The sequence below is a fragment of the Oratosquilla oratoria genome, chromosome 44 (assembly GCF_046742065.1).
Source record: "Oratosquilla oratoria isolate Oo_2021 chromosome 44, ASM4674206v1, whole genome shotgun sequence".
In the NCBI taxonomy this organism is placed as follows: Eukaryota; Metazoa; Arthropoda; class Malacostraca; order Stomatopoda; family Squillidae; genus Oratosquilla; species Oratosquilla oratoria.
In genome coordinates, this window is record NC_134820.1 from 8,416,895 (window position 1) to 8,443,487 (window position 26,593).

Here is a 26,593-nt window from a genome sequence, read left to right on the forward strand (position 1 = left end):
GAGATGATGTCCATCGCCCACCTCCCACCCACAGCCAACGGAACCACCAGGAACGTCGATATGCTTCGTCAATTGTGGCTCATGCGCCTCCCAGCGCCCGTCCGATCCGCCCTTGACAACGCCGAGGAAATGACCATTGACGAAGTTTCACGGAAGGCGGACCATCTCGCCGATGCCCACGCCGTCGCAGCAAAGAGCCAGGATGTCTGTGCTGCTGACGACATCACGGACGAAATCTCCGCCGCAGCAGCATCGCCAGCCAACAGGCGCCAACAACACCAGCAAAGGCAGCGACGCCGGACCACCACCCCTCTGCACCTGTGCTACTACCACACAAGATTGAGCGCCTTCGCCAAGAAATGCCAACCAGGAGGTACCTGGACAAAACCGCCTAAAAGGGCCACCGTCCATCACGGTGGCCTCTACATGTGCAACAGGCCTCTACATCAACGACAAGGCCTCTAAACGTCGTTTCCTTGTCGACGCTGGTGTTTGCATGTCCATATTTCCTGCATGCGCTGCAGAACGCCGGGTCCCCAAGGATGTTGGCGTTAGGCTCGTCGTCGCTAACGGCACTACCATAGCCACCTACGGGTGGAAACGCCTGTACCTCACCTTTGGGAGTCGCCACTACTCCTGGAACTTCATCCTGGCAGACGTCAAGACGCCCCTCCTCGATGCTGACTTCCTCGCTTATTACAGGTTACTGGTTGACGTCGCCAACAGCCGCCTAGTCTACACAACCGCATCCGCCTCGGTGCCCCTGCAAATCACGCCACAGCCAACCACGGTCGCCGCCATCGACGCTAGAATGCCGTACACCCACCTGCTCACAGAATTCCCCGACGTCTCCAAGCCTGAGCTACGACAGACACCACAGACGCCAGCTAAACATGGCGTGTACCACTACATCAAGACGTTTGGGCCCCCGGTATTTGCCAAATACCGTCGCCTACTGCCCGAGAAACTTGCAGTCGCCAAGAAAACCTTCCAAGAGATGGAGAGACTAGGCCTCTGCCAAAAGGCCTCTAGCCCTTGGTCCTCCCCTCTCCACCTCGTCAAGAAGAACGATGGTTCCTGGCGCCCCTGTGGAGACTACCGGCGGCTGAACATGGTGACGGAACTAGACCACTACACACTCCCAAACATCGCCGACGTCACCACATACCTTAACGGCGCCTAGATCTTTTCGACACTGGACCTCCTGAAGGGCTGCTACCAAGTTCCGGTACATACAGACGATATCCCGAAGACCGCCATCACCACCCCCTTCTGGACGTACACCTTTAATTACTCCTGCTTCGGCTTGCGAAATTCAGGTGCGACCTTACAGCGTCTAATGGACGGCATCCTCGGCGACCTCGACTTCTGCGTCTGCTACGTCGACGATATTCTGGTCTTCTCCAACTCACCTTACCAGCACCTCCAACAGCTGCGGACCATCTTCGAGCGTCTCCAGGACAATGGCCTCGTTGTCCGCTTTGACGAATGCAGCTTTGGGAAAAAGTCTGTCCCATTTTCGGGACACCTCATCTCTCCTGACGGCGTTCGTCCCCTGCAGGATAAAATCGCCGCAGTCGACAAATTTCCCAAACCTACTACCATCAAAGCCCTGCAGGAATTTATTGGGATGGTCAACTTCTACCACCGTTTCCTCCCTAACATCGCTCAAACGCTGCCTCCACTCTATAACGCCCTTCACGGAAAACTGAAGGGCCTCCTGTGGAACCCCGCCATGCAAGCTGCCTTCGTCAACGCCAAAAAAAGCCCTTGCCCGTGCCACCACACTCTCCTTCCCTGCACCAGGTATCCAGCTACAACTGTCAACGGACGCCAGCAATGTCGCCATAGGGGTTTGTGCTCGAACAAATCCTCCGTGGCAGACCTACACCCCTCGGTTTCTTCAGCAGGAAACTCTCCAAGGCCGAGCTCAACTACAGCACCTTTGACAGAGAGCTCCTCACCATCCACCACGCCGTCCGGCACATTCACCATTTCCTCGAGGGCTCCTCATTTATCATCAACACCGACCATCAACCTCTGGTGCACGCCTTCACGAAACAACAGGACGCTTGGTCTACCAGACAGCTCCGCCACCTCTCCGCCATCGCCGAGTTCAATTGTCCCCGGTACAAAGAACCCCGTCGCAGATGCCCTCTCTTGAATAGCCATCGACGCAGTTCAACTCGTCCTCGACTACGCAGCTATCGCCAGAGAGCAACGCGAGGATCCTGAATCACTTGCCTACAGGACATCCATCACATCCCTGAAGTGGCAAGACGTTCCTTTTCACGACAACCACACCATCCTCTGCGACATCAGTACCAGCCGCCCACGACCCCTCATCCCAATCACCTTCCGACGTCAAGTGTTCAATTTAATATACGGTCTGTCTCACCCTTCAGGGCGCTTCATTGCGAAGTTCCTGAAACAGAAATTCATCTGGCACAGCATCTCCAAGGACGCAAAGGAATGGGCCAGATCCTGCACTGCCTGCCAGCAAAGCAAAATTCATCGCCACACTGAATCAGGTATCGGATCATTCCATCAGCTCCGACAACGCTTCGCACATATTCATGTCGATGTCGTCGGCCCACTCCCCCCGTCGGAAGGCCATCGTTACCTCTTCACCGCCATTGATAGATCGACCCCCTGGTTGGAGGCCATCCCCATGAAGGATAGTACCGCCTCATCCTGCACTACAGCATTTCTCAGTGGATGGATCCCCAGATTTGGCCTCCCGGAACACGTCACCTCCGACCGAGGAACTTGCTTTACGTCGCGGAGGTGGCACTCCCTCGCTGAACTCCTGGGTACTACAGTCCACCACACTACCTCCTACAACCCTAAGGCCAACGGCATGGTCGAGCGAACCCACCGCTCACTCAGAGCATCTCTTATGGCACGCTGCAACAGCGGCTCCTGGCTACCCCAACTACCATGGATACTCCTTGGCCTTCGGACAGCCATCAAGGACGACCTCAACGTGTCTCCACCAGAGATGGTCCTCGGCCAAACCCTCGTCGTGCTCGCAGAATTCTTCCCTCCACAGGATTCTCCCGAGAGCCTGCAGCAGCTGCCACGTACTGTCGGCAAATTCGCCCCATGCGTGCCGACACATAACCGGGAGGTGAAGGAATACCTCCCAAAACACCACACCTCGACGCACGTTTTCCTGAGGACGGACGCTCACACCCCATCACTCACCCGTCCCTACACTGGCCCCCATCTTGTCCTTGAACGTAAGGACAAGACCTTCCGCATCTCCATCTCCGGCAGGCCAGAATGGGTCTCCATCGACCGCCTAAAACCGGTACACCTTGACACTCCACCCACCAAATTCTCACGTGCAGGACGCCCTCTGAACCCAAGACAATTTTGAGAGGGGAATATTGTACACACCATGATCATCACGTGGTATGGAACGTGCATGATGTCGCTCATGACCTGACGCTTCTCTGCCAGTGCGACCCTGCTTGACCCGACCTAACCTAACCCAGTGAAAATATGTAATTGCGCACCACGGGTGACTACCCACGCGGTATATATAGCGGCTCCTGCCGCATATAAAATTACTTCACTCGTACCTCACAATAAAGGAGACAAACTCACCAATACCTCTTTCTCTTCATCAACAGTAGCATCGCTACAATACCACACAAAAATTTATTTTGAAATTTGGAAAACATAGGAGAGATACAAGATAACCTACTAAACTGGATGGAGGACTTTCTGCTTGGTAGAAAAATAAGAATAGTACTCAGAGAAAAGTACTCAGGTTGGAAGGAGGTGATTAGTGGAGTCCCACAAGTATCTGTACTGGCTCCAATAATAATTTCGCTATTTATGTGAATGACATGGATGATTATGTGGAATGTTACATGAGCATCTTTGCAGATGATGCTAAATTGTTGAGGAGAGTGAAAACTGAAACAGACTGCATATCACTACAGAGAGACCTGAACAAGGTTTGGAGATGGAGTCAGAAGTGGGAAGTGGACTTTAACATAAAGAAATGTAGCATAATGGAGTTCGGTAAAAGTAAAAAAAAAAAAAAAAAAAAAAAAAAAAAAAAAAAAAAAAAAATTCTAGACAATATACAATTGGAACTAAAGAGGTAAAGAAAGTGGGATCTCAAAAAGACGTGGGAGTAATTATCTCAAATGACTTGTCCTCTGATAAACAAATAAACAAAATTGACGGAGAATCCTATAACTTGCTATGATCAATAAAAGTGGCATTTACCTATTTGGACAAAGAAATGATTTTAAGAATATTAATCTCGTTAAAAAGGTTTAGACTGGGGTATGCTGCAACACTATGGTTACCCAGTACCAAAAATAATATAAAGAAAATTAAAAAAAATCCAGAGAGCAACCATGAAAATGGCCCCCAGCTCTTTCAAACTTGTCATAGGAAGACAAGCTGGCTAAATTGAAGTTACCGACTTCGGAACAAAGAATCATGAAAGGCACAGAAATACTTGATAGAGAGGACTTACTAAATTGGCACAAGAGAAACACAAGAGAATATGGAAAGAAACTCAAAAAGGATAGTTATAGAAGAGATCTGAAGAAAAACAGTTTCCTGCACAGAGTGGTGGACACTTGGAACAAGCTGGACAAAACAATATGTGTGCAAAAACCATACACGAATTTAAGAACAAACTAGGCACAGCGAGATACAAAGGCAGGGCCCCACGAGCGTAGCTCCCCTTCCTGTAAGATACAACTAGGTAAATACTAGGTAAATACACACACATATATTATGCCAATATATAAACGGGGAACAAGGAAGATCCAACAAACTATAGACAGGTCTCCCTTACAAGAACAATAGCCAAATTTGTGAGAAAGTTATCAAAAGTAGATGGACTAAACATCTAGAGGAGAACAATATACTAAATCCGAGACAATTCTGATTTAGACAGAGAAGGACATTGATCTGTTTCTTTTCAAGGTTAATAGATATAATTCAAGAAAGGGACGGATGGGCAGACTGTGCTTTCCTGGGCTTACAAAAGGTGTTTGATAAAGTGTCACACAATTTTTTTTAAGAAAACTCGAAATAACAGGAGGTATACAAGAAAAACTATTGAAATGGATGGAAGAAAAATGAGAGTGGTGCTCAGAGCTAAAAATTCTAGTTTGGAAGAAATGATAAGTGAAGTCCCAAAGGGTTCAGTACTGGCTCCAATAATGTTTGCTATATATGTGAATGACATGGATGAAGGTGTAGAATGTTACATGAACTTTGCAGATGACGCAAAACAACTAAAGAAAGTACGGAAAAAATTGTGAATCGCTACAGAGAGATCTGAACAAGGACTGGGAATGGAGTCAGAAGTGGGAAGTGGACTTCAATATTAAGAAATGTAGTATAATGGAATTTGGAAAAAGTAATAAGAGAATATCAGGACAATATAAAATCAGTGCAAAGGAAGTAAAGAAAGTTGGTTCCGAAAAGGACCTAGGAGTAATCATCACCAAGTACATGTCCCCAGACAAGCAGATAAACAAAATAGTCGGAGAAACCTACAATTTGTTAATAACAATAAAGATGTTTTTAATTACTATAATGAGGACATGATAAGAAAATACTAGTCACACTGATAAGACCAAGATTGGATTACGCAGTGACACTATGGACACCCAGTACAAAAATAATATAAGGAAAATAGAAAAAAAAAATCCAAAGAACAACGACTAAGATGGCCCCAACATTTTCAAAACTGACATATGAACAAAGATTGTCTAAACTGGAACTACCAACCCTGGAACAAAGAAGAGAAAGAGGTGATCTATTGGCGATTTACATAATTATTAAAGGCATGGAAGTCCTTGATAGAAAAAACTTATTAAATTGGGATAGAAGAAAAACAAGAGGACATGAAAAGAAACTAAAAAAGGACAGTTATAGAAAAGATATGAAAAAATAACTTTTCACACAGAGTGGTGGATGTCTAGAACAAATTGGACAAAACAATAGTGTGTGCAAACACTATACATGAATCTAAGAAAAACTAGATATTGTGAAATACAAAGACTACGAGCATAGCTCCCCCTCCCGTAGAATACTAGGTAAATACACACACACGTCGGTCGGGGTGGCAGCGAAATTTGGACTCCGGTGAAATCTTCAAAATTGCGAGGATCACAACGACAAGGAAGTACCTGTGTTGTATTATTAGGGAAAGGGGAAAGCTCGTGGTGTAGTGGGAGGGTAAAGAAGATGGAGAAGGGGAGGGATTATTGAGGAAAATGGAAGGAAATGAGGAAGGGGACGAATGGGCCCAGGATCTTAGGGAAGGTGTAAACAAACGGGGGGCGGAATATACAGACGAACAACAAGGAAGCAGAGGTGTGAAGAGCAGAAATATAGATAATAGCAGCTCAATGGAAAGAGATGATAACTGCTTTTATGGATTTAAAGAGGGAGGAGGGGACAACCTCCCCCGACTAGTAAATCTAGAGGAGATACTAAAGGGGGAAAACAAAAAAAACAAAAAAGATTGGAAGGTTAGGTTTGACCAATTAACTCTAGTTGCAGAGAAAGTTGATAAACTGGAAGAACTAAGAAAAGAGAATCAAAATATAACTAAAGAAGTAGAAGAATTAAAAAGACAGTTAAGAGAAATAAAGGAAGATAATGAGGAATTAAAGAGGAATAATAAGGAAAATAAAGAGTCCATAACAAAAGAAGTAAGTGGTTGGGAAAAGGTTCAGGAGAATAACAAAATTGTGTTTAGAGATATAGTGACACAACAGATGAAGGAACAAACTGAAGGCACAGTTATCAGTGATGAGAGAGAAGGAGAATATAGTAAGAGACTTAGCAGATAAAAAGAAATGTATAATTATATTAGGGATGGAAGAGAAGTATAATATAAATAGAACTATAAGAATATAGGAGGAGAAAGGAAAAAGTAAATAGTATATTAGAAGTAGTTCAAGAAGATGAACCAGAAATAGGGAAACAAATAGAAGAAATGTATAGGCTCGGGAAATACAATACTGATAAGACCAGACCAATTAAGGTTAAATTCAGGTCACAAACGACAGCAGAGAATATCTTAGCAAAAACAGGAAAACTATCAGACAGTGAGTAATTTAAACAGGTATAGATAAAAAAAATGAATAAAGAGGAAATAGAAGATGAGTATACAAAAAGACTGGAAGCTAAGGAAAAAAAAGAGAAAAGAACAGAGACAGAAAGAGAAATTCTATTGGAGAGTAGTGAATATGAAAGTGAGGAAATGGTTCATAGCAGAGAAAAACGGAAAGGAAACAGAAAACACGATGAAAGTAGCAGAAAATTAAAAGTGTCTTACACAAATATAGATGGCTTAATAACAGGTTTGAACGAACTGAATGATTACCTGAAGGAAAAAGAACCGGACATAATGGGAATTGTAGAGACAAAATTGAAAGGTCCACTACCACCCAACAGTGTAGGACATGGTGCATATAATTATTGGATTAGAAACAGAGAGGTAAAACAAGGGGGTTGAGTTATGTTCCTGACTAAGAAGGATATAAATGTGAGGAATGTCACATATGGAAAGAATAGAGTAGAGATGATTACGATAGAAGTGGAGGACAAGGATTGAAAGAGCAAGAAGTTTGTAGTAAATTATGTGCCTCCTAAAACGGCTTCATGGGAAAAGAGAACATAAAAATATGTTAGAAGACACCAGGATATCACTAAGTAAGATAATGGAAGATGGAGGACGAATAATTATAATGGGTGACTTTAATTGTAAAGAAATCTGCTGGGAAGAGATGACAGTGAAGGGTGGAGATGACCTATGGGGAAATGTATTACTTGATATGATTATTGAACATACAATGATGCAATGGATACAAGAGAATACTAAGTATAGAAATGAGGAAGAACCATCGAGACTGGACCTAATAATTGCATCAGAACCCGAAATAGTGGACAAGATCGAATATAAAACACCAATAAGTAAAAGTGACCACATATTGGTTGAACTGGAACTAAATGAGGAAAAATATATGAAAAAAAAAACGAACAAAAAGCTGACTGGGAAAGAATATGCAAGGAGGAAACAACAGTAGAAGAGAAATGGAGTATTTTGACAAAAATTTATAAAGGAGTGGAAAAGTATGTGCCAAGACAAAAGCAAGAAAAAGGATATGTAAAGTTCTGGTACAACAAAAGATGTAGGGAGTTAAAAGACAAAAGGGATAAAGCTTGGATAGAATGGAAAAAAAAAAAGACCAAAAAACTGAAAAATGGAAAATATATACTAGTTATAGAAATGAATATGTACAGGTGCGCAGAGAAGAAAAAAGAAAATACGAAAAGTGTGTCATAGAAAAATGTAAAGATAAACCAAAATTATTTTACAGATTTGTAAACAATAAACTGAAAAGCAAACAAGAATTAGAGAAACTACGACAAGGAGGAGTCGAATACACAGAGGAAATAGAAATGACAGAAATTATGAATAAGCATTTTAAATCCGTGTTTACAAGGGAGAACATGCAACCTAGAGATATCGAATGGGAAGAGAGAGTTCCCCCTATGAAAGAGATAGTAGCATCAAGAAATGAAATAATGAAACACTTGAGTAATCTCGATGTCAGAAAATCGCATGGACCCGATGAAATGGCAAACTGGATTTTGAGAGAATGTAGGAATGAACTAACAGACAAAATACATAGCCTAATAAACAGTTCATTGAAAGCGGGAAAAGTTCCAGAAGATTGGAAAAGAGCAAACATAGTACCAATATATAAAGGGGGAACAAGGAAGACCCTACTAACTATAGACCGGTCTCTCTTTAAAAAAATGTACGATAGCTAACATCTGTGAAAGAATTATCAAAAGTAGATGGGTAAAACATTTGGAAAAAAATGTACTAAATCCGAGGCAATTTGGATTTAGACAAGGACGATCATGCGTCACAAACTTAATGTGTTTCTATTCAAGGCTAATAGATGTAATACAAGAAAGAGATGGATGGGCTGATTGTGCATTTCTAGACCTGAAAAAAGCTTTTGATAAGGTGCCACATAAGAAGTTGCTTAAGAAATTAGAAACTGAAGGAGGAATACAGGGCAAACTACTGAAGTGGATGGAAGACTTCTTGCATGAAAGAAAAATGAGAGTGGTGATAAGAGACAAACACTCCAATTGGGATGAAGTGATAAGTGGTGTTCCACAAGGAACAGTTCTGGCCCCAATAATGTTTGCTATATATATTAATGATATGGATGAAGAAATGGAAAGTTATATGAGCTTCTTTGCGGATGATGCAAAATTTTTGAAAAAAGTGAACACTGAAGAAGATTGTGAGTCGCTACAGAGTGATCTCAATAAAGTATGAGAATGAAGTAGGAAGTGGGAGATGGAATTCAATATCAAGAAGTGTAGTATAATGGAATTTGGAAGAAGCAAAAAAAGAATAGTGCGATCATATAAACTGGGAGAAGAAAAAATAAAAAAGTAGAAAAAGAGAAGGACCTGGGAGTCCTTATTATGAATAATGTCCCCTGAGAAACATATAGACAATTTTTTTTAAGAAACTTATAATTTAATAAGAACAATCAAAGTGGCATTTACATACCTGGACGAAGAAATGGTGAAGAAAATACTAGTTACTTTGATAAGACCAAGATTGGAATATGCAGCAACGATGTGGTCACCAAGTACAAAAAAATGTATAACAAAACTTGAAAGAATACAAAGAGCAATTACAAAATTAGCACCAACACTCTCAGAACTATCATATGAAGAGAGACTAACAAAACTTGAACTACAGACATTAGAGCAAAGAAGAGAGAGAGGAGACTTGATAACTATTTATAGAATCATGAAAGGCATAGAAACTATTGATAGAGAGGATCTAATAAAATGGGATAGTAGACATACAAGAGGACACGGAAAGAAAATCAAGAAAGACAGTTATAGAAGGGACCTGAAAAAGAACAGCTTTCCCCACAGAGTAATAGACATCTGGAACAAGTTAGACGAAAAAGTGGTGTGTGCAAAAACAATTCATGAATTTAAAAACAGTTTAGATAAAATGAGATGAAGACGGTATACCATGAGCATAGCTCCCCTTCCCGTAAAATACAACTAGGTAAATATACACACACAGGGTCATGGGAGTAAATTAAGAAAGACCACATGTCTAAAGGATATGAAGAAATACAGTTTTATATGATAATTGGAAACTAAGGATATAGATTAAGTTGGAACTGTACATGAATTTCAGGCTAGGTATGGTAGATTGGAGAGTAGGAGAAGGACCCAATGAGCTTTGATCATTTCTTATATACTGTAATTAGGTAAATACACACTGGTTATTCATTACCTGTGTCCATTGGACCTTTGAAGTTTTTGTACATCTTAGGAGGCCGGCCCCTCAGCCGAGTGGTTGGTGTAAGTTGAAGATATTTCACTTGGTTGGGTAACCTTAGGTCATTGTGAGGGAGAGCTCCATGAGATTGTGAGTCTGGGAGGAACTGGTTTGACCTTCGTAATTTGAAATTCTCCTCCTGAAAAGTGGAAACATGAGATGACATGAAAGAGAGTTAGGATGGTGTGTGTTTGTGTGTGTGTGTGTGTGTGTGTGTGTGTGTGTGTGTGTGTGTGTGTGTGTGTGTGTGTGTGTGTGTGTGTGTGTGTGTGTGTGTGTGTGTGTTTACCTAGTTGTATTGTACGGGAAGGGGAGCAATGCTCGTGGTGACCCGTTTTTGTATCTCGCAAGATCAAGTTTGTTCTTAAATTCTTGCATTGTGTTTGCACACACTATTTCTTCATACAATTTGTTCCATATATCTGTCACTCTGTGTGGGAAGCTGTTCTTTTTCAGGTCTCTTCTGTAGTTATCCTTTTTGAGTTTCATTGCATGTCCTCTTGTTTTTCCTCTGTCCCACTTTAATAAGTCCTCTCTATCAAGGTATTCTTTTCTTTTCATAATTCTGTAGATGGTTAGTAGGTCCCCTCGTTCTCTTCTTTGTTCCAGGGTTGGCAATTCCAGTTCGGCCAGTCTTTGTTCACATGTCAGGTTTGAAGGTGTTGGGACCATCTTTGTCATTGCTCTTTGTATTCTTTCTAATTTTCTTATATATATATATTTTTTTTTTGTAATGGGTGACCATATCAGTGCTGCATATTCCAGTTTTGGCCTTATCAGTGTTTGTAATACTTTCTTTATCATTTCCTTATCCAGGTATTTAAGGCCACCTTTAATGATCTCAACAAATTGTATGTTTCTCCAACTATTTTGATTATATGTTTATCTGGCGACATGTCTTTGGTGATGATTACTCCTAGGTCCCTTTCAGAATTTACTTTTACTTCTTTTCCATCAATTTCATACTGTCCTGATATTCTCTTCTTGTTTTTACCAAATTCAATCATACTGCACTTCTTGATGTCTAATTCTACCTCCCATCTCTTGCTACACTCTGAGACTTTGTTCAGATCACTCTGCAATGAGTCACAGTCTATTTCGGAGTTTATTCTCTTTGATAATTTTGGGTCATTTGCAAAGCAATTCATGTAACTTTCAATGCCTTTATGCATGTCATTTACATATATAGCAAACATTATCGAAGATAGTACTGACCTCTGTGGGACGCCACTACTCATTTCTTCCCATTTTAATATTTGTCTCTGAGCGTCACTCTCATTTTTTTCCATGTAGGAAGTCCTCCATCCAATTCAATAGTTTCCCATGTATGCCTCCTATCGTTTCCAGTTTATATAGTAATTTTCTGTGTGGTACCTTATCAAATGCCTTTTGTAAGTCCAGGAAGGCACAGTCTGCCCAGCCATCCCTTTCTTGCAATATATCTATCAATCTTGAATAGAAAGAAATTAAATTAGTGGTACATGATCTTCCTTGTCTGAATCCAAATTGCCTCGGGTTCAGTATATTATTCTCCTCCAGATATTTTGTCCATCTGTAACCGTTAAATAGGTTTGTTGGTTACGTAAGGAGGACTTAATGTGGGCGAGATAAACTCCAAAACGGGAGTTTTCTACTTTTAATTAACAATTGAGGCAAATCTGGTTTACAAATATGATAAGGTACAAATGGGCCCTGTGGGCAGATTACAATAAGTGCCAGGCCTTGACCTAGGGCACAATAGGCTGGCAGCCTGCTCGGTCTGCCTAGCTCTGACGACTGGCCGGTAGGCTCTTGACCTACCCAGCCTCTCGCCACGTGACATGGGTGTTAAAGGTTATATAGGTTGTTAGTAGGTTACTGTAAGCAAAGGCGTTAGTCTCGTTATTCTATGCATTAGGGTCAGTTTATATATGAGGGTTGGTCCTATAGTTGGTGGATGTTGTTAGGTATATTATATATATGTTAGTTTATGCGTAATATAATAGGGCAGTTTATAATAAAGGAATTTAATAGGTTAGTCTGGTGACATTGGGTATCTATATCTTGTTTGTCTTAAAACGTGCTGCGTTAGATGTATGTTGTGGGAAATGCAAGGTAAGCAAGAAGGGGGAGTCTTGCTATGTTGCAAGCATGTGGATCACGTGCGTGGTGGGTGATGGTTACATTGGTTACACATCTACCTTTGATGATTCTCTCACAAATTTTAACTATTGTACTCGTTAGAGACACTGGTCTATAATTTGTTGGGTCTTCCTTATTTCCCCATGTATATATTGGCACTATATTGGCATTTTTCCAGTCTTCTGGTAGTTTTCCTTCTTTGAGTGAGCATTCAGTCATTTTGTATATTTTTCCTGTTAGTTCGTCTATACATTCCTTCGGTATCCAGTTTGCAACTTCGTCTGGGTCATGTGACTTGTTAACGTCAAACTTTAATATTTGATTCCTTATTTCATTCTGAGTAATGTTTAATTTCTTCAATGGAGGAATTTTTACTTCGACTCTTCGATCACAGTTTTGTAGATTTTTTCCTCTTTGGTTAATACAGATTTGAAATGTTTGTTCATAATATCTGCCATTCTATATCTTCTGTTTAATCTCTATTACCTTGACGTAATTTAAGTATTTCCTGTTTATTTTTTTTAGCTTGCCGTTTACATATCTATGAAATAATTTGGGTTGATCTTTACATTTATCTATTATGTAATTTTCATCATTTCACTTTTCTTCTCTGCGTATTTTTACGTATTCATTTCTTAGTTTCGTGTATATTTTCCATTTCCCAGTTTTTTGTTCACCTTTTCCAGGCCTCTCTGCACTTATTATTATTCCAGGATTTTGTATATACCCTTTCCTGTTTTTGTCTAGGCACATGCTTATCCACACCTTCATTATAGATTTCCTTCCAAATTGCCCATTTCTCTTCCACCATTGTTTCTACATTATTTTTTTTCCAATTTGCTTCTCGAAAGAATTTTCTAAGTATATCAAAATCTGTTTTGTTGTACATTAGTTTTCTTTTTCTGTGTTTTTCGTTAATTTCTATATTTGTTTCTTCATTTAATTCTAGTTGTATTAGTATGTGATCACTTTCTCCAATTGGTGTCTTGTATTCGATTCTATCCACAATTTCGGGTTCTGATGTGAATATGAAATCCAATCTTGAGGGTTTATTGTTATTTCTTTATCTGGTGTTTTCCTTGACCCATTGCGTCATTGTGTAATGAATGGTCATTTCCAGTAATATGTTTCCTCAGTGATCTTCTCCACCTTTCACAGTCATTTCTTCCCAACATGTTTCTTTCGAGTTAAAATCATCCATAATTACCAGATTTCCTTCTTTTTTTAGTATTTCATTTAGTGTTTTTCTTGTGTCTCTCTGCATTTTGGAGTTTTCACTTTCATTCCATGCGTGAGTTTTAGGTGGGACATAAATCACTGCATACTTTCTATTTTTCATATCTCTATCCTCAACTCTTATCATAATCAGTTCCACATTGTTCTCTCATTCTGTAATTTTTGTCACATTTAGGCCTTTCTTGGTTAGTAACATCACTCCACTCTGCTTTGTTTCTCTATTTCTGTACCAACAATTATATACTCCTTGTCCTACACTATTTGGTGGTAATGATCCTTACAATTTTGTCTCCACAATCCCCATTATATCTGCTTTTTTCTTGTATTTACCTAGATGTATTTTACGGGATGAGAGCTATGCTCGTAGTAACTCGTTTTCGTATCTCTCCGCATCCAGGATATTCTTAAAATCGTATATAGTTTTGGCACTGTTTCTCCGTTTAGTTTGTTCCAGACATCAATCACTCTATGTGGGAAGCTATTCTTTTTCAGGTCTCCTCTGTAACTGTCCTTCTTTAGCTTCTTTTCGTGTCCTCTTGTTTCTCTCCTGTCTCATTTTAATAAGTCGTCTCTATCGAGAATTTCCATCCCTTTCATAATTTTGTAAATGGTCAACAAATCACCTCTTTCTCTTCTCTGTTACAGTGCTGATAGATGTAATCTCCCCAATCTTTGTTCATATGTCAACTTTGATAGTGTAGGTGCCATTTTTGTCGCTGGTCTTTGGATTCTTTCTAATTTTCTTATGTTCTTTTTTTGTGCTAGGTGCCCATAGTGTTGCAGCATACTCTAGTTTAGGTCTTATTAGTGTAACCACCATTTTCTTTACCATTTCTTCATCCATGTAGTCGAAGGCCACTTTCATTGATCTTAATAAATTAAAAGTCTCTCCAAATAATTTATTGACATGTTTATCAGGTGTCAAGTCACTTGAGATGATCACTCCCAGGTCCCTTTCTGAATCGACTTTTTTGACTTTGTGTGTGTGTGTGTGTGTGTGTGTGTGTGTGTGTATTCACCTTGGTCTTTGGATCACGTGTTGGATTCGTGATCGACAGCTATTTCCCTCCCGGAAGAGAGCTCAGAGCTCATATGGCCGATCTATGGGTAATGTTATGACCTTACACACACACACACACAACTCCCCGCCCACGAGAGTCGGAGTAAAGACCCGAAGCGCAGCGATACCGAAATAATTTCGGCCCTGGGCAGGATGCGAACCAGGTACTGCCGGCACCACCGTACTGGCAGTCCAGTACTCTATCAACCGCGCCACCGAGTCGTGTGTGTGTGTGTGTGTGTGTGTGTGTGTGTGTGTGTGTGTGTGTGTGTGTGTGTGTGTGTGTGTGTGTAATCAATTGGAAGCACACACTGAGGGGCATGTCACTTCACTCACACACCATTACCAATCCCCACAGTTTCTGAGCAAGCTCCCATGCGGCCACTCTTCCCATTCTAAACAACTCCCAGCAGGTTCAATAAATTTGCCCTAGCCATGAATTTTGGGTGCATCCCCATTATCTCCATTAAGGATTGTCTTTTGTAGAGACAACTATGAGTGGGATCAACATTAGGGAAACATGCTGCATAACCAAAAAGCTGAAGTTGACATTAATGAATTATACTGGTAGCTGGCCTAGACTGAGTCTCATGGAACAGTCTCAGGTTTGACACAGAGTCACTCCAGTGATGCCCTATGATTCTCTTCTGAAGGTACTTGGTAGCAAAGCTATTGAGACACTTCTTCATGTCAACATTCAATGTTTATGTATCACAGCTATTCAGCAAAGTTGGGAGCACAGTTTAAAATTTCAAATCTTAGTCTTCCTCCATAAATATCATCATCATATACCATGGTTTAGCGAATTCATAACATCATGGGTAATGCCAATCCTTTGAAAGACTTCCTGACATGACCCACCACTATAATGCACTACACTACCAAACTATGTGAATCTTAACTAGATTTCAGTGTCCTTGCCATATGCACTGACAGACTGAACTGTATTATCCAGTAAGCCCTCCCATATATATATATATATATATATATATATATATATATATATATATATATATATAAATATATATATATACATATATATATATATATATATATATATATATATATATATAAGTACATATATGTCTATAGTGTATTTGTTTATGTACATGTGCATGTATACATAAGAGCATAAGAATGAAGGAAACTGCAAGAGACCATAAGGCCTACACTAGGCAGTTCAATGTCCATTACCACCTGTCATCCCCATCTATAAAATTATTCAACCTTTCCTTAAAACAACCGATAGTTTCAGCGTTCACTATATGGTAAAGTCTTCCATTTGTTGACCACTCTATTGGTAAACCAGTTCTTGCCTATTTCTTAAATATGAAATTGTCCAATTCAAATTCATTACTGTGAGTCCTGCCCTGCTTGTCTGCATCACCCTTGTTAAACCCTTGGTCCTCTTGAGCACCTCTATTAGATCACCTCTCACTCTGTGTCTTTCCAGAGAATGTAAATTAAGGTGTCTGAGCCTGTCCTCATAAGGTAAATTTCTGAGCCCATGTATAATTTTGGTCATTCTCCTCTGTACTAATTTTAGTGAATTAATCAGCATTCTACAGGACAGAGACCAAAACTGTACCACATAGTCAAGGATGGGTGACTAATGCAAGATAGAGTTTGATAACTACCTCTGCACTTCTATTCGTAACAACCCTACCAATGAAACCTAATGCTTTATTAACTCTATTCCTGGCACCAATGCTCTGTTTCCTGGATATAAGGTCAGGACTCATTAGAACTCCCAAGTCTCTCTCACACTCAGTTTTTTCTAAAAAGGTGTAATCTAAGCTATACCTACTTTCTGGATTATATAAACCTACGTTTAATACACTGCACTTTGAGATATTGAAGTCCATTTGTCATTTCACTGACCATGTGAACAATTTGTTAAGATCTTCCTGCAGTATCTCGGCGTTTTCTCCTGACCTAATTTGGCGTCCTGTTTTAATGTCGTCTGCAAATTTACTAACATCAATACTAATCCCATTGTCCAAATCGTTTATATACACAATGAACAATAAGGGACCCAAAAATGAGCCCTGGGGAATGCCACTAGAAACACTCCAGCATTTGTATTTTACACCATTTATGGTGACCCACTGTTTTCTGTCACTGATCCATGCTCTAATCCATTTAAACACCCTTCCTCCTATCCCATGGGTTTTGAATTTATTGAGTAATCTCTGGTGGGGCACTTTGTAAGAAAGAAGGTTAGCGTGCTTAGTGTAGGAGGAGGACAGGTTCTAGAGGGGTAAAGATAGGCCTGGTGGAGAATATCATGAATACAGTGCTATTGTACAAGTGTAATTTATGGTCACAGAGTAGCGTCGAGGGAACAGGAGAAAGCATTGGAGATGGACTTCTTGAAAAGTGCCAGTGGAGTGAAAAGAAGGCAAAAACGGAAAGACGGTGAACTTGTAAAGAGAGAGAGAGAAAAAAAAAAAAGAGAATGTGTGTGACACTAATGATGATTAGGGTTCTGATCAAGTGAATGGCGGGGGGGAAAGACGAACAGGTCTTGTTTAGATTGTGTGTAGCAGGGAGGAGATGAGGTGAGCAGGACCTCGTCGAGGTGGTGTAGACATTTGTAGTGAGAGAGAGCAAGAGCAAAAGGAAGGTCAGGCTGGCAAAGAATGAGGCAAAGGGACGACACTAAGGAGGAAACGGTTAGAGAGCACATGGAGGAAGAATGCACAGGAATATGTTGAGGGGAAGTTATGGCTTCCAAGACAAAGGTAATGGGATAGAAAAAGGGCGCCACAAAGATGCAAGGGGGGGAGGGGGAGGAAAGGAGAACTGAGTGGGGGAGGTTGACCAATAAAACCTTTGATTACTTTTAGAAGGAAGATGAGCTGTTCGTAGCGACGACACAGTGCTATCAGGGTCGCCACGATGTTTCCGCCTTCGAAGGTGTCGGTACTGGCGAGCCCTCCAAGACTTTCAATGGGCACCGTGGACGAGGAGGAAGTGACAACGTTGGGCATTTTGCTGGCCGCAAAGGAACCACCAGAATCACCTTTAGCTTGGCACCCAAGGTGTGGTGAGGAAGGGGGGCTGCTTTCCCCTCGTGACCTCTCCAACTTGACTACCTTCGACAGGAGCTCGGACAAATTATCTTTGTCCGCAATCCCAGGGATCGTGATGATCTCGAGAACTTCTACCTCTTCTCGAGGAAGGAGAGCATCAGCGACAACTCCTCCGGCACCTCCGGTGATGTTGCCCTCCCCGCAGCCTGCCAGGGCGGTAATGAAGCCCATCTCATCGCCACTGCTGCCGTCGTCGACGACACCTTCGGGCGCGACGTCATCCTCCGAGGGAACAGGATTTTCGAGGCCCTCTGGTCCACCCCATCCAGTCCTCAACGTCGTTTTCTTCTCTTTGGGTCCATCTTCATGAGCATCTTCCTGCGAGAGAATTTCAAAAGGGAAGATGAATAACACATACACCTTTGAATAACACACACACGCGCGCGCGCACATACAAGCATACACATATAAGTTGTGTATGTTTCTTAAGACAGATTGAACATTTTTAGAAGCTCCGCCGTGGGATACGAACCCTGACCCGTGCGTCGAAAATCACGGGGCCAAGACGTTAGCAACTATGCTACGGTGATGGTACAAAAGGACTGTACTAGTCCCCGACCACGCTTCACGTAACATTGAAGATCTAATCTCAATTTCATCTAATCCCGTATTAGGCGAGCCTTCCGACAAGTTGTGTATGTTTCTTAAGACAGATTGAACATTTTTAGAAGCTCCGCCGTGGGATACGAACCCTGACCCGTGCGTCGAAAATCACGGGGCCAAGACGTTAGCAACTATGCTACGGTGATGGTACAAAAGGACTGTACTAGTCCCCGACCACGCTTCACGTAACATTGAAGATCTAATCTCAATTTCATCTAATCCCGTATTAGGCGAGCCTTCCGACAAGTTGTGTATGTTTCTTAAGACAGATTGAACATTTTTAGAAGCTCCGCCGTGGGATACGAACCCTGACCCGTGCGTCGAAAATCACGGGGCCAAGACGTTAGCAACTATGCTACGGTGATGGTACAAAAGGACTGTACTAGTCCCCGACCACGCTTCACGTAACATTGAAGATCTAATCTCAATTTCATCTAATCCCGTATTAGGCGAGCCTTCCGACAAGTTGTGTATGTTTCTTAAGACAGATTGAACATTTTTAGAAGCTCCGCCGTGGGATACGAACCCTGACCCGTGCGTCGAAAATCACGGGGCCAAGACGTTAGCAACTATGCTACGGTGATGGTACAAAAGGACTGTACTAGTCCCCGACCACGCTTCACGTAACATTGAAGATCTAATCTCAATTTCATCTAATCCCGTATTAGGCGAGCCTTCCGACAAGTTGTGTATGTTTCTTAAGACAGATTGAACATTTTTAGAAGCTCCGCCGTGGGATACGAACCCTGACCCGTGCGTCGAAAATCACGGGGCCAAGACGTTAGCAACTATGCTACGGTGATGGTACAAAAGGACTGTACTAGTCCCCGACCACGCTTCACGTAACATTGAAGATCTAATCTCAATTTCATCTAATCCCGTATTAGGCGAGCCTTCCGACAAGTTGTGTATGTTTCTTAAGACAGATTGAACATTTTTAGAAGCTCCGCCGTGGGATACGAACCCTGACCCGTGCGTCGAAAATCACGGGGCCAAGACGTTAGCAACTATGCTACGGTGATGGTACAAAAGGACTGTACTAGTCCCCGACCACGCTTCACGTAACATTGAAGATCTAATCTCAATTTCATCTAATACGGGATTAGATGAAATTGAGATTAGATCTTCAATGTTACGTGAAGCGTGGTCGGGGACTAGTACAGTCCTTTTGTACCATCACCGTAGCATAGTTGCTAACGTCTTGGCCCCGTGATTTTCGACGCACGGGTCAGGGTTCGTATCCCACGGCGGAGCTTCTAAAAATGTTCAATCTGTCTTAAGAAACATACACAACTTGTCGGAAGGCTCGCCTAATACGGGATTAGATGAAATTGAGATTAGATCTTCAATGTTACGTGAAGCGTGGTCGGGGACTAGTACAGTCCTTTTGTACCATCACCGTAGCATAGTTGCTAACGTCTTGGCCCCGTGATTTTCGACGCACGGGTCAGGGTTCGTATCCCACGGCGGAGCTTCTAAAAATGTTCAATCTGTCTTAAGAAACATACACAACTTGTCGGAAGGCTCGCCTAATACGGGATTAGATGAAATTGAGATTAGATCTTCAATGTTACGTGAAGCGTGGTCGGGGACTAGTACAGTCCTTTTGTACCATCACCGTAGCATAGTTGCTAACGTCTTGGCCCCGTGATTTTCGACGCACGGGTCAGGGTTCGTATCCCACGGCGGAGCTTCTAAAAATGTTCAATCTGTCTTAAGAAACATACACAACTTGTCGGAAGGCTCGCCTAATACGGGATTAGATGAAATTGAGATTAGATCTTCAATGTTACGTGAAGCGTGGTCGGGGACTAGTACAGTCCTTTTGTACCATCACCGTAGCATAGTTGCTAACGTCTTGGCCCCGTGATTTTCGACGCACGGGTCAGGGTTCGTATCCCACGGCGGAGCTTCTAAAAATGTTCAATCTGTCTTAAGAAACATACACAACTTGTCGGAAGGCTCGCCTAATACGGGATTAGATGAAATTGAGATTAGATCTTCAATGTTACGTGAAGCGTGGTCGGGGACTAGTACAGTCCTTTTGTACCATCACCGTAGCATAGTTGCTAACGTCTTGGCCCCGTGATTTTCGACGCACGGGTCAGGGTTCGTATCCCACGGCGGAGCTTCTAAAAATGTTCAATCTGTCTTAAGAAACATACACAACTTGTCGGAAGGCTCGCCTAATACGGGATTAGATGAAATTGAGATTAGATCTTCAATGTTACGTGAAGCGTGGTCGGGGACTAGTACAGTCCTTTTGTACCATCACCGTAGCATAGTTGCTAACGTCTTGGCCCCGTGATTTTCGACGCACGGGTCAGGGTTCGTATCCCACGGCGGAGCTTCTAAAAATGTTCAATCTGTCTTAAGAAACATACACAACTTGTCGGAAGGCTCGCCTAATACGGGATTAGATGAAATTGAGATTAGATCTTCAATGTTACGTGAAGCGTGGTCGGGGACTAGTACAGTCCTTTTGTACCATCACCGTAGCATAGTTGCTAACGTCTTGGCCCCGTGATTTTCGACGCACGGGTCAGGGTTCGTATCCCACGGCGGAGCTTCTAAAAATGTTCATACACATATACATGAGAGTAAGAAATAGGACGTGACAACCGTTGTTCTTTACCTATGTACTGCAATTAGGTAATTGTACACATGCACGCACGCACAGTGGCAGATTCTGGGGAGGTGAGTGGCCCTTCAGGTTTGATAATCAAGGGTTTGGTTTTCCATACCTGGTATGAATCCCGTTTCGAGGTGTTGCAACCCTCTTCGATTCGTCTTCCACCCAAGAGGCAGGCAAGATATCAAATCGGGATTCAGAAGCAGGTTGAGGGAAAAACCTTCTCTAAGTGGTGCTCTCATGTTAGACTCCCATCCTGGAGTTGATGCTGAGAGTAAGGGAATGGTTAGGACTGACACTGTTCTCAATCACTGTTAATATTCTCTCCCACACGACAGGTTGTGTAGGCTCAGTGGTCGCCCTGTGGTGGGGCTAGGGAGCAACACAGTTCAGAAGTAGCTCACATGACTGAGCAGCCCTATTCAGGATCCTCTCTACTCCACTCGGGGAAAGGGCTAGAAAATGTACCCAAAACATAGCCTTCCTAAACTTAACCTGGATGGTGATTGACCCCCAGCAAAGTCACCTAAATACGTCATGGATGATAGTTATGGAGGGAGCAACGGCCTTCCCAGAACTACATCCACGTCCCTCCCTGCAACACTTGTCTGTGAACAGAGCGAAGAGCTCCCTTGCCCCACCCAACGCGAGAACAGTCAACAATGGTGATCCCGGAGCAATTGCCTGCACTCACCACATAGGGTAATAATTGCCGCTGTCGGTGTTATGGAGAAGCCCAAACACTGAATGACTACAACCCCGATCCCATGAAGAGATATTGCAATCCCAGACTTACCCAGTGATGCCAGTCACCATCTTGACCCATGCCGAGACAAAATGGAACCTGATTTGGACTATCCAAGATTCATGATCCTGGAACTTACTATTGAAGAATTACCCACGACAAACTAAACCATTGCAAAAAATCATAGCGTATGGCGGTTGCGCGAGATTATCCACAGGGTCAGAAGCGCTGATAAATGACGGTTCATAACATCAACCACAGGTTTGATAAGTGTATACTATGATTATGAACAGTAGAACAGTACTAGTTATACCATCACCTCCTTAACCCCTTAGACTCAACAAAAGTTATTTGATAAAGTACTATTTACAAGGTTGAAATAGAAAATGGAGGAAACCGTATCAAGAGCATCCGACCAGAGCATTTCAAAACGAAAATGCAGTTGTCTATTAGCTTTTGATGCAATTCCAATTATTCTGAAACTAGTTCTATAGCAAACAATGAGAAATTAGATGTAAAACTTTTATTGCCCAACGGGGCAGTGGTAACGTTCGCAATCGCTACTCTGTTGGTCCGAATTCGAATCCCGCCCAAGACTGAAATAATTTCAGTGTCGCTGCACTGCAAGCCGTAACTTCAACTCTCATGGGCGTTTAAAGTCACAGCATTACCCATAGATCGGTCATATATGAGTTCTTATCTGGGAGTACAGTTGTTGTCGATCACGAATCCAACGCGTTGTCCAAGACCGTATTGAACCACGTATGGATGAATGGGAGTAAGCACGCATTACCTCACCAGATGGCAGCACTGTGTGATGAGTCGTGAAGTTCACTTCCTGTTTTACAGTCTTGTTTCCAAACATGATAAAACCAACTTTAAAATGCTGCAGCATTGCTCTGTTCCACTGTGTTCAGCACATAAGGATGGACACAAGTTTCCGTCAGATGAGAAGATGAATATGAAGTGGAGAATTGCGATAAAACTCCTTGAACTAGGTACACATAAGCCATGGATTCCAAGGAAATACAGTGTTGTCTGTGAAAAACATTTTACAGTATATGACTACATGACTGCTGGTCTTTTAGGTAAGTGATATTCAACTTTGTTGTCATTTATATATAAAGAAAAATAACAGGCACTATTCTTTTTTAACAATTCAGCAAGATAACCCGTTCCCCATGCTGTGTCATCATGTCAAGTGTGTGTAGTAGTAAGAATTTTGTTATGGGGAGCAGCTATCATTTTATAACCCATGTACCTGTCATTGTATATATTCTCAGGAAGGTAATTATGATTTTAAAGGTTTACTATCTAAACTAGGATATGTCTACAGTTACGTAGGATTTTTTCTAACACACTTTCATTGTGATGTCACTTACGTAAAAAATTAATAGAACTATTTTTTTTTTCAAAGTTCTTTTATGACCCCCAAACTCAAACCCTGACCTTACCACTTACCCTAACCTTACTCTATTGCTTCCTAAGATAATCAAAGAACTAATTTTTTCTTTGGTTTAATTTCAGGTTCTCGTAAGAGGCTGAAACCTGGTGCGGTTCCATCTATTTTTGATTTTGATACAATACCATCCACGTTCACCTCAACACTAAATGCAGAAAGAACAGAAAGGGTAGCTAAGAGGAGACGTTTTTTTTATCAAAATGAACCAGATATTCAAGATGTTGGCAACGAGGAAGTAGTGTCAGCTGAAAGGGAAAATGAGATTCTACAAAGTGACGCTGACGGAGAGAAATCGGTCCAGGACCACGGTATCCAGTGTGAGATACTAAATTCTATGAATGCTAGATTCTCTATCTTCCGGTTTAAAAATAACAATAAGGCCATTCAGTATTATATAGGATTTAATGACTTTGCACATTTTTCCTTAATATTCTCTGTGCTTGGTCCAGCTGTCAATAATCTTGATGGAATGGACTATCACTATGATTTATTATTAGCAGAAGATCAGTTGTTTTTAAATATAATCAAGTTGAGACAGGCCAAAGATGATATTGAAATATCTATTTTGTTCAGAATCAGTCAAACTTAAGCGTCAAAAGTTGTAAATGTATGGATTAATTTTATGTTCTTCCAACTCCAAGAAATCGATTTTTGGCCAGAAAGAAATACAGTGCAGGACTTAATGTTAGTGAACTTCAAAAAACAATTTCCATCAACAAGAGTAATTTTGGATGCAACAGAGGTGCCGATTCAAAAACCCAGTAATGTTAATGCACAAAGTGCAACTGAAGCCACAGGCCCATTAGGGCCTCTTCCAGAAATTCGTCCATGTAAGTCTATAAAAATCGCAACACTTTGAAGACAATGATCGGCTGCACTCCAGGTGGACTAATTTCTTATGTGAGTGATAACTACAGTGGCAGCTCATCTGACAGACAGATAATCGAAAGATATTGTTTAATACAAGGACATATGTTTGAATCTGGGGACAGTATTATGGCAGACCGTGGTATTAGAGTACAAGATTTGTTTGCTTCGTTAGACGTTAAGGTGAAAACTCCGACCAATAAAATGGCTATTTACACAATAACAAAGGACTATTGTTACTTGAAATCGTGTTGAAAGTACGATATCTTACTTTTCTATCAAGTTCTCTTTCCTCCCTGGGACAAGTGCTCCTCTTGTTGCCAATTCAACTTTTAAACACTTAACTGTCCAATTTTCATAGGACGCCATTGTGTGTTTACTACGACTGATGGTATAGTGGAGCCATCTACCGGGATAAATTGTGATGCTTACTCCCATTATCTCGATACAGAGATAGTGGTAAACAACGATAACAGAAAGATTAGGAAGGTGATTACACTCCTCCCTCGATTTAAGAACGCTCCATATACAGTGGCGGCGCCAAGGGGTGACTTGGGGTGGCTTTAGCCTCCCCAAAAAAGTGGCCAGCCCCCCCAACTGAAATGAGCAAATTGAACATTTAAAACACTCCTTAAGATAATTTTATTAAGTGGAATTTTTAATGGCCAGGGCTAAAAAATTGTCAGCCATCAGCGCTAGCCCTACCATTAACCCCCTCCCCATTCTGATAACAGAATGAATTATTTGAAATAATGGCAGGTATGATCAGAAAGGAGATAAGTGATGAGGTGAAACAAGCAGAGCACTTTACCATCATGGTGGACGAAACGAAGGATATAGCGAAGGAGCAGATCTCTATTGTTGTGAGGTATCTCCATAATCAGGAGCTTCATGAAAAATTCTTGGATTTCACACCGGCTGAAGGCCTTGATGCAGAATCGTTACTCCAGAAGATAAAAGAAACTTTAGCCAAATGTAAAAGTGACCACAGTACCTGTGTCGGTCAGTGCTATGATCGAGCGGCAGTTATGTCGGGTTGCACCAAGGGTGTCCAAGAAAGATTCAGAAGAGATGTTTCACAGGCTGTATATATCCACTGCTATGCTCATAGGCTAAACCTCGTTTTAGTTGATTGTGTAAACAATATAAGGTAAATCTCTGAGTTTTTCGTCACAATCCAATCACTTTACAACTTTTTCTCCTCGTCGGTGGTGTATCAGGAATTTCTAAAATTCTAAAAGGTGCTGAACCCAGAAAGACCACATATAGAACTCAAACGGTTATCGGACACCAGATGGGCATGTCAACACTCAATCTGCCAAGCTGTTAAGAGGACCTTGCCTGCCATCGTTGCAACCCTAAAACATCTAATGGAAGGGGAAAATGTGGACAGGGCCAGTGGAGCAATGTCACTCACTGTCCTTCTGGATCACCATTTTGTGACGAATCTGGTGTTCATGGAGAGTTTGCTGCATCTGACGAAAACCTTGTCAGATTAACTCCAGTCCCCCGATCTTCAGCTTGCCTCAGCAGTTGATTTGGTTGAAGCGGTGATGTCTAGTCTCACAGAGATGAGAAACAAAGAGAGCTGGGAGCAACTATGAAATCATGCTGAAGAATTGTGCCAGACTGTTGGGATTCGCAGACAACTTGCGCGTCAGAGGCAAAGGGCAGCCCCACGGTACTTGGATGAATTTGTCATAACATCCGGCATAGGACAAGATGATGATTCGAATGACTCCGATATTATTAAGAGACGGATTTACTACTCCGTAGTAGACAAGTTTCTCTGTGAGTTGAGAAGAAGGTTTTCCGGCAATGCATGTCAGGGCATGAGTATCTGACATGTCATGTTGAGGGCATGAGTATCTGCCCTCAACCCCAATCATCCAACCTTTTTGAAAAAGGAAAAACTACCAGGAATGGCTGCAAATTACGGGGTGGACAAAGATCTATCCGTAGAGCTGCACCAACTAAGAAAGTTGATTGCCAGAAAGCAGGAGCAGGGAATGGAAGTGGACACACCTATGCAACTTGCCATCATGCTCCAACCGTACAAAGATACATTCATAGATTTGTATAAGCTAGTGCGTATTAGTGTTACTCTTCCAGTTAACTCAACATCATGTGAAAGAAGCTTTTCGTGCCTAAAGCAACTGAAAACCTGCTTATGTAACAGGAGTGGTGACAAACGTACCAGTAATCTTGGAGTATTAATTAAACATCAATTCCCAAAGAGCAAAGATGTTAGACAGGGATAGGATTAATTATCGATGCATTTGCTGCCAACCATAGGAATAGGCGTATCATTTTAAAGTAGGTGGAACCATGTATTTCCTGAGATATATCATCATCGTGGGTTTCTCTTCTTTTTTAACTTTA

The 26,593-nt window shown here is 41.8% G+C and overlaps 1 protein-coding gene across 1 annotated transcript in view; it reads right to left on the bottom strand.

The window, feature by feature from the left end:
* The window catches only part of LOC143022266 (uncharacterized), a 72,257-nt gene that overhangs the window by 39,076 nt on the left and 6,588 nt on the right, over positions 1-26,593 (bottom strand). Inside the window, exons 3-4 of the mRNA XM_076180407.1 lie at positions 17,651-18,220; positions 10,346-10,529 (exon numbers count right to left, since the gene is read on the bottom strand). Of these exons, the coding sequence (XP_076036522.1) occupies positions 10,346-10,529; positions 17,651-18,220 (754 nt within the window). The remainder of the gene's footprint in view (positions 1-10,345; positions 10,530-17,650; positions 18,221-26,593) is intronic.